Source organism: Neurospora hispaniola, assembly GCF_033458365.1.
Source record: "Neurospora hispaniola strain FGSC 10403 chromosome Unknown B0T23scaffold_7, whole genome shotgun sequence".
Lineage (NCBI taxonomy): Eukaryota > Fungi > Ascomycota > Sordariomycetes > Sordariales > Sordariaceae > Neurospora > Neurospora hispaniola.
In genome coordinates this window covers 1234544-1250922 of record NW_026944412.1, presented here as the reverse complement: position 1 = coordinate 1250922, position 16379 = coordinate 1234544, and the positions used below count along the sequence as shown (strand labels likewise).

The following is a 16379-nucleotide window of genomic DNA, read 5'->3' as shown; positions in this document are numbered from 1 at the left end:
AAAGCGTTTCTAAGAATCCAGATGGAATGCTACGCCGACCGCCGGATCCGATAGACGGAGCCTTGTGGCCCTTTAGCGCCGAGAAACCACGTGCTACCTAGGGAGCGAGATAGTTCGTTGTTGGTGACGTTCAGCGCTGAGAAGACTGGTGGAGGGGAAGCAAAGGATAGATGCATGCACATAGGGACGGAGTCCAGGAGGATGCCAAAGTAATGGTGTGTAATTCTACAGATTTGCGGGGACAATTGTATCGCCAGAGACGAAAGTGAACGCTTGTACATTACGTTCCTAGCGTCCCATCGGTCAGCACAGCCAAGAACTGTTTGTCAGTTAGACTAGGCCTTTGGAGATCCCTCCAGGCACATGGCTATCATGTGATGATAACCCCTCTCAGTGGACTCACTCTTCTGATGTAAACTGCCAAGCCTCCTCTGCTGTGTACTTCAGGTAAGATAAGATCTGTACGTCGAAGACAGTATATGTCCTTAACGCTGGAGTGAGCCATGGCTCCTCAAGATTTTTTTTAATCTGCTTATGGTCAGAGGCCCAGCGAGAAAATAAGGTTGAGCAGAGCTTAACCGAAACAGAAACAGACCTCGTGGGCAACGGCGCTCTTGACAATCTTCAACGAAGCCAAGCAGTGGCAGTGACACAAGCCAAGGGCCAAGCGGTGGCACGAAAATGAACGACTGGCTGTCAAGGCGATCAGCTCTCTGATGGAGGAAAAGCATCTGATACGGGTCGACAAGACCTGCAAAGAAGATCAAACGATGCAAGCAGACATGGATGGCGCCTCATCGTTTTATGCCGTCCATCGTTACCCCAAATCGTTACGGCAGCCAAGCAACTGGTGCATATTTGTGTACCGTACCCGAAGTCTCGGCACTCAGGGGTTTTGTTTTGTTGAACGTCTCATCCCAAGTTTGACAGCAAGCTCGTGGACGTCAATTATGTATGCGCACCGACAACCTGTTTTACCGTCTATACTATTTCTGCAGTCTTGGCGAACATCACCACTTTTGGTCACGTTGATGAAAATGCTTTCTCTTCACGGTCCCTTGCCCGGAAACCTGAGAGAGCGTGTAGTCATAGAAGAAGCCTTGGACACTCATAAGTTCACAGTAGTGTAAGAACCAAGTTCTCTGGTAAAAGAATGGCCAAGTTTTTGATCATCAAAATCTGTAGTGGCATGCGCGTGGTGCGCATCATTCTGACATGAGCGAGGCAAGGTAACAATTGCCAGCAGTTTCGTGTTTTGCACCATACGGTTTCTTTTCTTGGTACCTCTAGGTTTGTCCATGATTTCCGGAGTGACAACCTTCACAGTTACTGTTGTGATAGTGATTCCACTCTTCTTGCCTGAATCATTAACATCATCACAGCGGAGTCCCGACCATGAGATAAGCTTTTAATTAAACCATATGCAATGAGGATCCATTTCCCATGGGTCCCCGACGAATAGCTAGCGCCATGCATTCGACTGGATCCGTAGCATTGCTACCGCAAATTCGATGGTGGAGATCAAGATCCGACAAAAACCGGAGCGGGAAATCGGAACTCGAGTTCACCGCGCACACAACTTGATTTCCCTTTCTGATACGCCTCTAGTGTAGAATAGTCGGGGGTTCGGCACCGGCATGGTGAAATGGCATAACTTGGGTGGTCGGAACAAGCGGATAGACCACACTTGAGATCCGCTCAAGTCGCCATCACATCCATCCCCCGAAATTCACAGCAGGTTTGTTAAGCTACTCACCAATCAACACTCACCAGAAAGTCCCCGCTTTTGTGAAATCCACGGAAACTCTACCTGCTTTCGTGTTGTTGCTTCGGCTTGAATTCTAACGTGTTAAACTGAGCGTAACGCACTGGGACACGTTGTTCAGCTTTTCAGTAATATCGATGTGTTGTGCAATAGCGAAGGCTCGGCATCGGAAAGACAAAGTCGATCCGCTTCCTTGTCCCATGTCATACATGGCTTGCAAGTTCTGCAAGATGAAAAAGAAAAGCCCTAAAGATCTCTGGTGTAGCATAAGAACGTTAAGTATACAGCCAATGCTTGGCTTGTTTCGTGTCGTATCGCAAAGGAGGCGTCATAACATTTGTCTTGCAGGTTGCAAAACCGTGAGACCATGCTTCATGCCAAATACCATCTCATTTCTGCCCACTCTTGCCAAGAAGGTAACGTACAGTGCAGAGAAAAAGAAATAAACAAAAAAAAAGGTATCATATGAAAACCAAAACCACAAACTTATAACGCCAACCCATGTCCAAGGACCGCCTTTTGTTCGCTCCAAAGTGCTGTAACATCCCAAATATGAAGCCAGATAGATGTGAAAGCACAAAAGCCAGAAGATAGGCGAGCATGAGAGATCCTTATCCTCGGCGCAAAAACAGAGTCCAGAGATGCTGTGTTTGACTGCCAAAAGACACGTGTTTTTGCAGATACCGGTGGGCAATCATCGTGTGTCGCGGGAAACATGGAATATCCGACCGCAGTTCCATGTTCGATGTGTTGGATGGTGCGTACGACATCTGGTGATAAGCCGCGTTCGCCCGCTCTCAGTCTTCCATGATCGACTGCATAAGCCGCTCTCCAAGTGCTCTGGAAAGAAACATGTGCTGACCGACGATCATGTGAGAGAGCCCATAATGTTGTTAAGGGACCTCCATGGCTCTTGCGCAATCATTGTATGAAGTTAAAAAAAAGAAGGTGTTGACAGCAAGCGCTTAGTGCGATTTGCTGCTCGAGGCGGAGCTACCGGACTCGGAGCCGGAGATAGACGCAGCCGAAGAGCTCTCCTTCTGAGCCTTCTTCTTCTCGCTGTGGTGACAGTCAACATCAAGTTCCATGAGCGCTGCCAGGAATCGTCAAGGGGGGCTTACTGAGTAGCACGGTCGAGAAGGGTGCACTGCCACTTCTGGTCCTTGGTCTTGATGACGAACTTGACGGCACCCTGCTCAAGGATGCTCTTGATACGAGTATCCTGAGCGGCAGGGGCGGCAACCTTCGAACCAGACATTGTTTTGGAGGAGGATGTAGAGTTTGAAAAGTCTTGGATGTGTGTGTATGGAGATGGTGTGACAGCGTCAGGCAACAAGACAAGTATGAAAGTTTGCAAGATCGAAAACTTTAAGGAAGCTGTGAAGAGTGGAAGATGAAGCTGGCTTGAGATGGAGTTGGGAGGTGGAAGAAGGGGGAAGCACTTATATAGTTGGAGCTAGGAGGGTCACGGAGAACAACTCGCCGCGGCTCCTTAGCTGTTTGAAGTTTGAACCGTGTCCCACAGGCCGTGTCACTGGACATGGAACCATTCGGGGCTTGTGGGCCCTGCTTTAGGGCGCATCTTCTTGCTAGCAGACAGCCGCAGAAAGCAGAACCTGAAAAAGAGGGGATCACGGGCGAGGACCTGGCCCTAAACAAGGACATTGGATGGTTCAATGAGCGATTTGTTAGCAAGCCGTGGACCCACGCCGTCCTGCATCTGCGCTTGCCGGAGCATACCTACTGTGTAGAAAACCCCTGGTACCCCAGCAATTCTTACGCTACATGGTGCATATCTCGCGGGGGCCCATCGCCTCGAAAGTCCCAAGGTCCCTGTGCATGGAAACCAGACCGATGCCTCGGGGCTTCTTTTGAGCGTTAATCCCGTTCTACCGTTCAATGCTCCAATCGTCATGCGTTGGACACCGGGCCTCCCACCCCGCCCACATGTCGGCAGCTCATCAGTCACCACAGTACCAGACCCTGGCTAGTCGGTACGTGGGATTTTCTGGAATTCCTAGAGAAGATAGGTTATTCCTGGAATCTCGGGCTTCTTTCGAAAACACTGGCGATTTATCTTGGTCTGATGTTAATGGGTACAACGCTGTCAATGAGCGGGGTTCGGTAAGTAGAGATCGTAGAGAATCGGGGCAGACGAAGAGGAGACGGTCTGGGGCTCAGGGGTTGCGAATGTGCAGTCTGGGGAGACAGACGACTGGAGCTGGTCTGGGCGCAGAGCTTACTCTGCAGCTTCTATGACTTCCAACACTTTGTTCTTTGTTCTGATGCGAGACAGTGAGCCAGAAACTCGGTGTTGCGAAGAAATGCACAAGCGCTCGAACGATCCAAAATGAGAATCACCGATGTTCCCGCCAGCTATCACTATGCGTCAAACCAAAGCATTTCGCGGTCTGCGTAAGGTACACTTGAAACGATAACACGATTCCTCACCGAAATCCAATGTGTAGTTCCGGGCAACCTCCATTATTTTCTGGAAGTTTTCCACTGCCCCGCCGGACTCGGTTGTTACGCCTAGACGGCCAACCTTCGAGTTCGCTGGAGGGGTGTGGTTACCCGGTCGTTGCCACCCTTAGAAACCAACGTTATCGAGATGTCAACTGGTAACTTGCGTATACTGCGTAGCCGTTTCCATAGAGATGTCTAGTATTCTCTCGGGAATTCTGAGACCCCCTCTGAGACACAAGTTCGTCGGTGATGCGCTGATGCGATGTGCGGCCGCCACGAGACGAAATGTTGCCGATTATCCGACTTGCCGGTTTACATTAGTTGGGCTGAGGATCGTTACTGTAGGCAGTTGACCGCAAAGTGCCATATGTTCTGACAATCGATGGTGGCACAACTTTGAAAAGTATTTCGTAACAACATGAGAGTAAACGTTGGACTTTTGGATGTGCGGAGCGGAGAGAGATTGGGTGATTGATATTACGCCATATACCTACCTATGTGTTGACAATGGGCCTTGGGCATCGCGCTCTTCGCGTCTATATTGAGGAAGTGTGGCGGTTACCTCGTGAACTTCAAATGGTTTGCCGTCATATCCGCACCTTCCGGATTGCATGGTGGAAAGAAGCGCCGGCCTCTCCTCGGTGCCGAGCCCCTATTCCATCCATCGCTGGAACCTGTGACGGACGGGAATAAAAAGGATATGTACAAGTAATTCAATGTGGGCATTTTGGGGTCATAAAACTAGTGTGTAGCAGCATTCATCTTGCACAGTCTGTCCCAGTCCGTCGATGGTAAAGTTTTGGCCTGGAGGCCCGTGTGTAACCCTAATATTGCCAACCTAGAAGAGAGCCGGTCACAGTTATCGACAGTTTTCCAACTGTCTTGATGGAGCGACGTCATGATAACTCCATACCGCTTTCCCTAAACGGAAGCACAGGGTATCCGCAGCGATCTTTAATTGGTGAGGATAAATATGTCCGTCGACAGCCAAGAGATGAACCAATCGAGCCCCCCCACAACACCCCCAGAAAGGAGGAGCCTCACATCGGGACATCGCGGCCACAGCGTTAAGGAACAACGACAACACATTGATTGATAGGGGGTTTCCCACATAGGCGCTAGAAGGGGAAAAAGTTGAACTAGAAAGCTGATGGAACAGCCTAGACTGACTCGGTGCCGTCATCTCTATCATATGCTTGGGGACTCTGTCCTCCGGTATCGGTAACAATATCGCTACCAGTTTCCCAAAAAGTAGGGACTTGTTTCAGATCGGGCATATTCATCGAAACTGGACCAGTGTTGGATGTCTTTCATGAAGAGCAGGGAAACTCTCATAAAACATTGAAAGTTCGAAACATGAGAGAACTTGGGGATGTTCAGTATCCGATTACTCGACCTGGAAGGATGATAGGAAAAGACTTCAGTGTCGTTCTCGGAACAGGGTGGGGGAGAGTTGATTGACATGGCCCAATTCCCGTCTCGGCTCCTGCATTGGACCAAAGTATCACCCGTGGGTAAGGACGGGAAGTTGAGCCCACTGTGGGGGTAAAAGGGGTTGTGCCATCACCGCCAGTTACTCAGTCATTGGCAGCTTGTCGACCATCAACATGTAGGTACCCGTAGAGGTGACATGGCTGATGTAATATCTCTGCCGGCCGCTTGGTTTCACGACTGAAGCTCGAGGAAGATAGGGGGTAGAACTGCCTCTTGAACTATCTCTGCAAGCCTTGGCAAGCATTGGTGAAAGTAACTCCACTACAACCATCACAAACAGCTTCACGTCAGGCCAGATAGACCGAAGCTGATCGTGAAGTCCTTCCTCTGCGTTAACTTCAACTGAAGTCACGGCCACCGAGAAGTCCCGGGAACAACAGATCACCTCGTCGCATGTGATCCCCCAAGAAGTGGTTCATGTCTAAGGGTTAGAAAACATACATGTGACGTATGCGCAAGCAGAGGAGAGGAAGTATAGTGACCAAAGATCTGGCACCCAAACTAGTCTGCCAAGCACGCAACGCAGAGTAATTTAAAAGGGCATCGAAGGATTAGGATGGGTACCTTCAACGCCTTTGTAAAATTCAACTTTCTCAACGAAAAGAACCGCCGTTATTTGGGGTTATAAACAAAGGGAATAGATCGTTGTGATACAGTCTACTACAGGAACCCTACTAGCCAAGAAAATGCATTACAGGAAAAGTTATGGTATCATAGCCTGTCGATAATAGCAGAAGTGAAATCCTTGGTGGAGGCCTTGCCACCAAGATCACCAGTCAGAACCTTGCCTTCAGCAAGGGTGTCGAAAGCAGCCTTCTCAATCTTGTCGGCGTACTCGTTGAGACCCATGTGACGGAGCATCATCATGGAGGAGAGAAGGAGAGCGGTGGGGTTGGCAAGACCCTTGCCAGCAATATCGGGGGCGGAGCCGTGGACGGCCTCGAAGATGGAGCACTCATCACCGATGTTGCCGGAGGGGGTGAGACCGAGACCACCGATGAGACCGGCGCACATGTCGGAGAGAATGTCACCGTAAAGGTTGGGCATGACGAGAACCTTGTCGTTGTAGGGAGTGGGGTCGGTGGTCATCTTGAGGCAGGTGTTGTCGAGAAGCTCGGCATCGAACTCGATATCGGGGAAGTCCTGGGCAACCTCGCGGGCGGTGTTGAGGAAGAGGCCGTCGGACATCTTCATAATGGTGGCCTTGTGGACAACGCGGACCTTCTTGCGGTTGATAGCGCGGGCCTGCTCGAAAGCGTAGCGGAGGACACGCTCGGAGGCCTCGCGGGTGATGAGCTTGATGGACTGGACGACACCATCGACAACGACGTGCTCAATGCCAGAGTACTCGCCCTCGGTGTTTTCACGGATAAGGACGGTGTCAACGCCGTCGTAGGGGGTCTTGAAGCCGGCAACGGAGCGGCAAGGGCGCAGGTTGGCGAAAAGGTTGAAGGTCCTGCGGAGGGTCAGGTTGAGGGAAACGTGGCCCTTGCCAATGGGAGTCTAGACAGAGTTCAGTAAGGCTGTCATATTTGCGATTCGGAAGCCAGGAGGCCAACATACGGCGAGGGGACCCTTGAGGGCAATCTTGTTGCGCCTGATGCTCTCAATGGCGGCATCAGGAATAGCGGTCTTGCCATCCTTGAGGATGGGGTCGACGTTGATAGGCTCCCAGTTAATGGGCGTCTAGTTAAAGTGTCAGCAGACCGCGCGTCGATGCCCATATGATAGACAGGCAGGCGGAGGTGTTGAACAAACCTGAGCGGCAGCGAAGATGTCCTTGACGGCAACGGCGATCTCGGGACCAATGCCATCACCCTCGATCAAGGAGACAGTGTACTTGCCCTGTTGAAACCTTTAGCGGTCTATCCGTAACCCGGAACAGTAGCATATCGCGACCGGGTCTGAGTGGTTTTCAAACCCGACACCCCGTCGTCGTGGGCTGTCGCAAAGCCTTCGTTTTTCTTCCATCGAGAAATGGGGGGCAGGATGGCTTACGCTGGCATCCTTCTGGCCGGTGAACTGGGCAACGCGGGAAGAGTAGAAACGGTTCTGTAAGACCAAGAGATAAGAGTTAGATGGGTTCTTCAATGTCTCACACAACATAACCACAGAATTGCAGTTACGGCAGGGGAGTGGGCAGTGAGAACCGCCATATTCCGTCCCTTGCTGTTGCTTGGTAGTTACCACCATACCTGGAAGGAAACCGACACGGCGCGAGGAGCGGCGCGGAAGGCCTGGCGCTGCGCAGGAGCGGCAATTGATCTAAGGGCGAGCATTTTGGAGGTGGTTTGCGGATGACACCTCTTCCCGGAGAACCCTGATGTGTACGGAAGAAAGGAGTGTAAGTGGTGCGGACGGGTACAGAGAATTATCAGGATCAGGGAAAAGTCCGTAGATGAGGTAAAAAGTGATGGAGGTCTTCCCGCAAAACAAAGCCACAGCCAACCAGCGTGCCAGCCCACCACGTTCACCAGTACAAGTTTTTGGGCCCATTCGTCTGGACCGTGCGCAGCCGGGATGCGCCAGTCAATGCAAGGCTTGGCCCGTCTAGCTGCTGTCTTCCGCCGTCTGCCACTTCTTCGCTGCTTCCACTCCTGGCCGTAAGGCGAACCTGACGTCTTCTCAACCCCACCCATACCCGGAAGCTAGCCGGACTTTCGTATCTCCTTCACAATCGCCGGGCCGTCCCCGAAGCTAGTAATCCGCTGCTAATCAGTGCTAAACTGCTAGAGGTAGCATCTTCCACTGTCCCTCCAGCTGGGTGTCCCTACCGAGCCTACCTACCTAGGTACCTATGGAAGGTAGTGTACATACCGCTACGTATGATGGAGTGTAATATCCGTGCTACTTTATCAGTCGCGCCCGAGCATCCCGCATGCCCTGCAAGAACGGGAAGTAATTAAAGATGATGCTCTAGGATACGTACTGTACCGGACGCGACGGAAGCCTTCTGTGCAGCCTCCTTTCTGTCCGTTCCTGTGGCCTTACATCATGTGCCTGCGCCTGCCTTGGAGTGCCGCGAATACGTACCTACATTCGAGGTTCATCTGCCAAAGACCGTAGCGAAGGTAGGTACTAGTCTAGTGTACCAATCCCAGGGGCAGTTCCCTTGCTGCTGACCGCCCGCGTTACAGGTGAGCACAAGCACCATAGCTTAAGACCTACCCTTCGCGAGCGCCCTCTTAAACACGCGACTGGACAGCACTCACCCCCGCAAATGCTCCACTGAACCCCTGGACTGCCAAGTGCCCCCATCAACCACGCTGGTGTCAGGGTGACTGACCGAGGACGCGGGAAAGAAGCGACACCAAACCGTCACGATTAAGTTTCGACACACGCCATAACGGTTTAATTACGATACTCGAATTGCATGGACACAACTGGGCCGTAAGACGGGCGCATTCATTTCGAATTACGGATACGGTAACAGCGAGGATAGCGAGCCCGACTTTCCAACGCCGAGGATCGACGGGACTTCTGTCAGAGCTAGGAGGACACCATGGCGGCCGACACAGAGCGGACCATTCTTGACTTTTATCAAGTCTCCTCTCTCAACCTAGTCGAGTGGCCGGCCGAGAAGGACAACAACAGTGATGTTTCCGACGATGAAACGGCGAAGCAAAAGGCCAACAGGAGGAAGTCAAGGTTCCAGGCGCTGGAGCGGGTTGTGAGCAACAGGAGTAGCGTGGTGCCCGGTTCCGAGACTTCGGCCAGTGGTGTTGGTAATCTGGTTCAGAGGGACGAACCCGACCCCTTGGGTACCACCGACAGTGTGGTACGGACGTTGAAGCAGATGGGAGTTCCGTTGCAAGATGACTCAAAGCTCCGTGAGTTTAACCTTCCGATCGCTGCGCATAGCGAGGGCAGCAGCCGATGGCCCAAACGGGGACTTCATCATTGACACACAATTGGTTTGATCTAGGAAATCGATTTCTGCTTTCATCGACGACATTTTCCCCGGCGCTTTTTCTATCTCAGGTCCATGCGACTGACAGTACCGAAGCGTTACTCAACGGATTGGAAGTGTTGAACCAGTCGATCGACCAAAAGTCGGCATCCCTCAAGGTTCTCGTCGAGTCAAATTTCGAACGTTTCGTCAGGGCAAAGGCTACAATCGACAATGTTTACAAGGAGATGAAGTATCGCGGGGCGGAGCCAGCAGCTCCCCGTGCCAGGGCTCACTCAAGGCACGCTAGTCGGAATAGTTTTCAGAGTACCAGTGCCGCTGGTGGTCTGGCAAACTCCATGGGCCCGACGATTGACCCTCGAAAGAAGAATGCGCTGATCAGGGAGAGTGAGTACGGTGTCATGGGCGTAAAGGCTCCCTTGCTCGATGTTTCTGCCAAGGCTGAGGATTTCTGGGGACCCGCATTGGGCGGACGTGAGAAGGAGGAACACTTAAAGACAGTGGGATCCTCTCTTGACACCTACAAAGACTATGTCGAGATCAGTGCTGCATTGGCCGAGAGTATCAAACGGAAAGATCACGAGAGTTTGGTTGAGGAGTATAACAGGGCCAGACGATTCGCTGATGAAGCGAAGCAGATCGCCCAGAATATCGGGTCAGGCGAACCCACTGAGGCACAACTGTACAAGATCCTCCTTGCAGCACGAATGTGGCATGATGTCGACGAGCAGATACAGTTGTTCAAGAGAGACGTGTGGCGAAGACTCGTGTCCCCTCAGGCAATGGCCAAGTCGGACGCAACACCAGGACAGGCGCATGATCAGCATATGGACCTGATAACGCTTCTCCTGGAATTAGGTGTTGAGGAGAACCCCATCTGGGCATGGTTACAGAGCCGGGTTGCGTATCTGAAAAGTAGAATTCAATCGACAGCGGAGAAGTCAAAGGTCGAAATCGAAGTGCTGCGACGGCGTCTAGCAAATGTTGAGAAGCCTAGCTCTCAATCAATAGCGTCAAATCTGAGAGGACTCGGCAGGCAGTCCATCGAAAGCAAAACACCAACTTTTGACTCGGCCGAGGTTCTGGATGTTTGGGAGACGATAGTGGCTTTCATGAACAACCTCATGTCGCCTCAGGGCATTATGGGTGAAGTCGTTGAATTCTGGCAAACAGTACAAGGCTTCATGGACGGCAATACTCAGAGAACTCTCCCTCTTGGTTACAAGGGGGAATCGCAGGGACATCATAGACTCACCCAGCAGAGCTCCCAGGAACTGCAGAGGGCCACGGTCGAGCTGGTTGACATGATCAGGGAGCATGTTCTGTCCTTCTTTACCGGCCCTCCACCGGAAGACCTCTCTGCGCTTGTGTCTCCTCTACCGTCAACACCGAACACACCGAGCCCATCCACAACACCAGGGTCAGCCATTCAGGCCACTACCCTACGAGTTCCTATAAATCTCGACCCGAATAACCTTCCGCCCCCATCACCGAAGCGAGGAGAAGCCTGGGAGAAGTTTGCGTTCTGGCCACCGTGGTCCAACTCAATCAGTGGAGCCCACTACCTCGCAAAAATGCTCACTCTCGTCGGATCTGGTGCTTCTGATATGGCCTCTCTTGCCCCGGTCGGCAAGGGTGACCCTTCAGAGTTGGAGCAACTGAGAAGTCTCGTGAACGCAACCAGGGAGAGATGTGTAACTGCTCTTTGCGCCGCATGGAACAGAGATTCCGAGAACATCAAATATGTGGAGGACTGGAACAGGTCACCGACCCGGAAGGATGTGACAAAGATGCCCGCCAGCTTTGCCGCATTTGAGAGGGCTTTGCTAAGCGGAATGCAAAAGATCCTATATGTTTCCGAAGCCATGACTAAGCCCGGGGCCGAGGATATTGTCCTACCGCCTGCGACGAAACTGCTACAAATGGTGCGGAGTCAGTATGTCACCACGCTCTACAAAGCCCTCCATGGCATGGTAGAAAACGCAGAGCTACCCATCAAGAAGCCTGACGATGACTGGACGACGGATGCCAATGATTTTGTTCTTGTCAATAACCCCTCTAGGCTGCGGGTATCAACAATCGGGGGCGCCACCATTGACGCCGGCGATAGTGTAAGCGGTTCCAATTTCCTACTTGATACTCCATCCTCGGCACAGATTGCTAACGACCATCCCTAGAATGTCCGCATGCTTCTCACCCTCAGTAACCTCCAAGCTCTCCGCTCCGAAGTTGTCCCGAACCTCAACACCCAATTCGAGAACGCCTTCTCCGTCAAGCTCACTGACGAAACCAAGACCATCCGGGACGTCCTCGGTCAGATCGACGCCCGCCTCTTCCAATCCTACACCCGCCCCTCGATCGAGTCCTTACGTCGCATCATCCGCGCCGGCGTGACCGCCTCTGACTGGCCTCCCCCCTCGGGCCAGAAGCCACGCGAGGTGAAGCCCTACATCTACGAAGCCCTGCTCGACCTCGTGCTCGTGCACACGCAGGTTTCCACAACGGCCGCCTCCTTAACCAGCCAAGTGCTCTCTTTCTTACTCGAGCAAACGTCGCGCGAGCTACTTGAGGCGTTCAAGACCCGCGCCCGCTACGACCTGGGCATGCTCATGCAGGCCACGCTTGACGTCGAGTTTGTCGCCCAGACGCTCAACCACTACACCACCGACCGCGCCTCGGAGCTCCAAAGTGCCGTGTACCAGGAGCTGGATAGCCGGACGGACAATGATGCGAGGACGCGGCTGCAGGCTGAGTTGCCTGAGATGCGGGCTGTCTTGAAGCGCTTGAGGGAGGCGAGCAAGAGCGAGTTTGCGTGCTTTAGGAAGCCAAAAAAGACTACAGGTCCTGCCGCTACTGCCGGGTCTTCGGCTGGGTCCGCTGCTATGTTGGCTGCTCAGGTCGGAGATATGAGCGGCCTGGAGAGAACGGATACGCGGGATACGGGGCGTAGCTATGGGACTACGGGGAGCGAGAGGTAGAGAAATGGGATAGGGCGGGGTTTTTCGTGGGAAGAAGTAACTCTGTCTTGTGGATTACAGATCAGAAGTCAGTATTCCGAAGGTGCATGCCAGCCTTTGTTCAGTGGAAGTGAGGAGGAGAAGAAGGGGGAGGGAGGGCCTATGAGTGTATGAAAATCATGACCAGTCATCGATATTTGGTGTCTTCAACAGATGTTCATTGTCAATTGCCATCAATTTCTTTTTCATTTGTCTACGGAGCTGTCGATGCTTGAGACCTACCGTATATCGATTAAAAGTTTTATAATGATCACATACAACATGAGCACATAACGTCTCGTTCGAGGCCAGGTCATATTAATACAGTCCCGTGAAAATAGTGTCCTCGAACTACATTTCTATGCAGCCTGCTTTCTTTTACCTTGTACTCACACAAATAGCGAGGAATGAGTGAGTATGCTCTTTAAGACCAGTGTGCAAAATACTTCCAGTCAACGTGCTTGACTGTTTACGTACGCACTTTCGCTCTGCCTCAGCAAGCACGAGGTAGTCTGTTCCCGCGCTTTCACCACCGGCCCTAAATCGGGGCATTTGACCCCTAGCGGTGGAATCGTTGGTGCTTTTCATTCATATTGATGACAATGAGAGCCTCCCATTCTTGGGCGTGTTCTGGTCCTCATAGACCGAATACCGAACGGCCCACCTTAGTCATCGCCTTTCAAAACCTTGATCTCATGAAACTCTTTTCAACGGTTTGGAGCTCCCATATGGACGTTGCCGCGTCTTCCCACGATCTTCTTGACAAAAGCCTCCAAACTCCTCAGCTCCATCTAGGACATTTCCCACTGATTCTCATCGGCAACATCATAATCCATGTCTCCCTGCTTGTGACTCTCATAATGTTGGTTGTTCTGATGAAGCCCATTACCGTTGTGGTTCCCGCTCCTTTCCAGCACAATGTTAACGTCCTTATCGCTACCATTGACGCTTCCTGCGCCGCCCATGGCACTATCACCATCACCACCGACACCCGCTTGTGGTCCGCCACCGGGAACGAAGGACATGGCCGCTGCGGACAGCGCTGAATGGGGTTTCTGAACGGTCGCGCCGGCACCCGTGCTGCTGCTGCTGCCTGGAGTACTAGCCATTGAACTGGAGCCAGGGCCGCTGCTTGGGTTCCATGCCACTTCGACTTGACCATCGATTCCGGGGATTTCCTTGCCGTTCAGCAAAATACCATTGAAAAACTTCTCGGCTGTCTTGCGATCTGTGAAGGTGATGTCCGTTGCTGAGGAGGTGGTTTGAATGTTGGTGAACTCGCCAATGCCCTGAATTACGTTCCAGTTAGGTTCACAAGGTTCACACGCAGCAACAGGAAAAAAAATGATCGATGTCCTGGTAACTTACAAAAAGGTACTGCCTGAGCGTCTCGTCCTTCTCAGGGTCGGTGAAATCCACACCGGTAAGAGTGACCTTCTTCGGTCGGTTGTCCAAGGAGTACATTGCGTAAGCAGCGTGGTGATTACCCCTAGCGCCACCGCGGAATGGAGCGCCGCGGTATCCTCGCGGAGCAAAGCCTCTGGCTCTATACGCCCCTCTGAACGCGCCCCTTCCGTAGTATCCGCCCCTAGCGTTCCACGAGGACGTCGAAAAAGAGGTATCCATAGCGTCGGGATCGAGGCCCAGTTGCTTAGCCTCGGCCTCGAGAGCTGCAAGCTGGGCACGCAGCGCCTCGCTAATGGACTTCGGTTTAGATCCATCATCACTGCCATCGCCCTGCTGACTCCCACCGCCCAGCTTGGACTTCAGCTTGGCCTCCAGCTTGGCTTTCTCTTCGCGCTGCCTAGCAAGCAGCTCCTGCTGACGCTTTTCAAGCTCCTCACGTTGGCGTTCCACTTCCTCCAGCTTCCGCAACTTTTCCTCGTGGGCCTTTTGTGCCTCTTCTTGTTTTCGTAGAAACTCCTCCATGTCTATCTCGGGCACAGCCGCTGAGTAATCGTCTTCGCCTGCCTCACCATGCTTCTCGGAACTTCCACCTAGAGGTACAGAAGGTGGTAGAGAAGAGTCTTCTTCCTTGTACCAGAAGATCTTGACGAACCGGTTGTCGAAGACCACCTTTGGTGACTTGTAGGCCGCATTCGCCGATGCCCAATTATCATATTTGACAATGGCCAGCCTCTTGTAAGGCTGCATGGAGACCTCCAGGATGTTTCCAAACTGGGAGAAAAATCTGCGAACCTGCTCCTCGTCGAAGTTCTCCTCTGGAATGTTTTCTACCACGATGGTTGACTTGGTGCGGTCAAATACGGGGCCGTCGGCAGAAAAGGGCGCTTTCGGGCGACGTTTCGTCCCCTGTTGTCTGCCTCCTCTGCTTCTGGAAGGATGCACCCCATCCTGATGAATAGACTGATGAGGGGGGAGGTTGGGTGGCAAGGTGAAGATGCCAGGGTTGGTGGGATCGTATTCCTCGATTGGATTCGGCTGAGCCGCAAATTGTGTACCGAACGAGGTGCTGGGAGGAGGAACGTAAATAGAGTCGTCCCCGTGCTCGAACAGGCAAGTGTTACCGCGTGAACAGTATCCCTTTGTCTCGTAGTCACGGCACCGTGCTCGCCTTCTCTGACCTTGAACTGGGGCCGGATAACCAGGAGGCGCAGACAATCCCATTTGTTGTTGCAACGCTGCCAGCGTCTCGGACATGCCCGTCAGGAAGCCCGGGGGCAACTGACCGTTCTCGGGATAGGGCGGATACGCGGGGAGGTAGCCATTCCCAGCGTCTGGCCTGCCTCCGCGGCCACCAGGGCCAAATCCGGCTCCCCGGCGAGGTTGCTTTAGTGCCCTGCCCCCATATTGGCCATCTCTTCCATCCGTCTCATCTCGTCCGTCGAAGGACCGTTTTCGCGATTGACCGGTGTACGAAGGGAACTGAGAGAGATGGCCTGGCGCGTCGTCGTAGGATAATCCGGGCGGTTGGATAGTGGGAAAAGCGACGGGAGGGGCGGCAAAGGCAGGCAGAGGAGGAGCGGGCTTCGGGACGGAAGGGGCGTCGGGCAGGTACGATTTGTAGGCGATGGCCTGAAAAACATCGCGGACGAATACCGAAGAATCTTGTTGGTCACACGCACTCGTGTTAGTTTCGCCTCTTCGTTACCCGGTCCGTGGGTGACCGTTCTCTTACCCTCTTTGAGGAAATCTGGGATTTCGGTTTCGCAAAGTCTGCGGACTTCTTCAACCTCGCCGTTGGTGCGCAAGAGGGCAAGGACGTAGTCGGCCAGAACATCGGCGTCGGCATCTGATCTATATTATCGGGAGATGATTAGCTGTGGTCTATGAAAGCCTATGAGGGACTACATCTAGGTGTGTAGAGGACGGGGGGCTAGGGTCACTGACGTATTTTCTAGCCGTTTCACGATCCACCTCTTCAGGTGCACCTCGTCTTCTTCGGGGAAGAGCATTTTGCTCCTGATAGGTATATCAAATAATAAACGCAGCCATAGAGATATGGCAGTGAGTAGAGGTATCGAATATTGAAGACGCCAAGAAGATGGCGTGTAGTCCCCCAGGTCAAGGAATGCTGGTATCGTCGTGTTACGGTTATGCTGCGTCGCAACTTTTTTTTTGGGGGGGGGGGAGGGTTCGGGAATGGAAGGAACCCTGGTTCAGTAGATAGGCGAGCTAAAACAATAAGTCGCAGCGCAGCGCAACTCATCTCAGCGCGTCGCGCTCGACCATGGGACCTTCGAAGCAGTTTAGCGCGCAAGCCCCGCAGTGACGATGCGTGGCTGCA

General features: G+C 52.7%; 4 protein-coding genes across 4 annotated transcripts; 1 reads left to right on the top strand and 3 right to left on the bottom strand.

Moving 5' to 3' along the window:
• Window positions 1-2308: 2308 nt before the first annotated feature.
• On the bottom strand, window positions 2309-3032 carry B0T23DRAFT_212534 (uncharacterized protein). The gene is made up of 2 exons (XM_062833577.1): window positions 2887-3032; window positions 2309-2824 (listed from the first exon to the last, which is right to left on the bottom strand). Exons 1-2 carry the CDS (start codon window positions 3021-3023, stop codon window positions 2731-2733), a joined length of 231 nt encoding a protein of 76 aa, XP_062689830.1. The 5' UTR covers window positions 3024-3032; the 3' UTR covers window positions 2309-2730.
• A 3048-nt stretch (window positions 3033-6080) lies between these two features.
• On the bottom strand, window positions 6081-8320 carry B0T23DRAFT_386467 (isocitrate dehydrogenase subunit 2 mitochondrial precursor). The gene is made up of 5 exons (XM_062837619.1): window positions 7921-8320; window positions 7724-7777; window positions 7484-7570; window positions 7289-7411; window positions 6081-7228 (listed from the first exon to the last, which is right to left on the bottom strand). The coding sequence occupies exons 1-5, from the start codon at window positions 8002-8004 to the stop codon at window positions 6437-6439; spliced, it is 1140 nt and encodes a 379-aa protein (XP_062689829.1). The 5' UTR covers window positions 8005-8320; the 3' UTR covers window positions 6081-6436.
• Window positions 8321-9037: 717 nt separating this feature from the next.
• On the top strand, window positions 9038-12925 carry B0T23DRAFT_212462 (exocyst complex component Sec5-domain-containing protein). Its single transcript, XM_062833576.1, has 3 exons — window positions 9038-9555; window positions 9651-11746; window positions 11813-12925. The coding sequence occupies exons 1-3, from the start codon at window positions 9228-9230 to the stop codon at window positions 12611-12613; spliced, it is 3225 nt and encodes a 1074-aa protein (XP_062689828.1). The 5' UTR covers window positions 9038-9227; the 3' UTR covers window positions 12614-12925.
• A 7-nt stretch (window positions 12926-12932) lies between these two features.
• B0T23DRAFT_343750 (uncharacterized protein) lies at window positions 12933-16227 on the bottom strand. The gene is made up of 4 exons (XM_062835932.1): window positions 15983-16227; window positions 15771-15889; window positions 14000-15699; window positions 12933-13920 (listed from the first exon to the last, which is right to left on the bottom strand). Exons 1-4 carry the CDS (start codon window positions 16045-16047, stop codon window positions 13423-13425), a joined length of 2382 nt encoding a protein of 793 aa, XP_062689827.1. The 5' UTR covers window positions 16048-16227; the 3' UTR covers window positions 12933-13422.
• Window positions 16228-16379: the final 152 nt, after the last annotated feature.

Bases quoted from the DNA above. Each gene is read 5' to 3' on its own strand.
- B0T23DRAFT_212534 (XM_062833577.1), bottom strand. From the start codon at position 3,023: ATGTCTGGTTCGAAGGTTGCCGCCCCTGCCGCTCAGGATACTCGTATC. The intron at 2,825-2,886 runs GTAAGCCCCCCT...CTGTCACCACAG, and splicing joins CTTCTCGACCGTGCTACTCA to CGAGAAGAAGAAGGCTCAGA.
- B0T23DRAFT_386467 (XM_062837619.1), bottom strand. From the start codon at position 8,004: ATGCTCGCCCTTAGATCAATTGCCGCTCCTGCGCAGCGCCAGGCCTTC. The intron at 7,571-7,723 runs GTAAGCCATCCT...AGGTTTCAACAG, and splicing joins CCGGCCAGAAGGATGCCAGC to GGCAAGTACACTGTCTCCTT. The intron at 7,229-7,288 runs GTATGTTGGCCT...AACTCTGTCTAG, and splicing joins CCCTCAAGGGTCCCCTCGCC to ACTCCCATTGGCAAGGGCCA.
- B0T23DRAFT_212462 (XM_062833576.1), top strand. From the start codon at position 9,228: ATGGCGGCCGACACAGAGCGGACCATTCTTGACTTTTATCAAGTCTCC. The intron at 9,556-9,650 runs GTGAGTTTAACC...GGTTTGATCTAG, and splicing joins GCAAGATGACTCAAAGCTCC to GAAATCGATTTCTGCTTTCA. The intron at 11,747-11,812 runs GTAAGCGGTTCC...GACCATCCCTAG, and splicing joins CCATTGACGCCGGCGATAGT to AATGTCCGCATGCTTCTCAC.
- B0T23DRAFT_343750 (XM_062835932.1), bottom strand. From the start codon at position 16,047: ATGCTCTTCCCCGAAGAAGACGAGGTGCACCTGAAGAGGTGGATCGTG. The intron at 15,890-15,982 runs GTCAGTGACCCT...CCGATAATATAG, and splicing joins GTGAAACGGCTAGAAAATAC to ATCAGATGCCGACGCCGATG. The intron at 15,700-15,770 runs GTAAGAGAACGG...GTGACCAACAAG, and splicing joins CCCAGATTTCCTCAAAGAGG to ATTCTTCGGTATTCGTCCGC.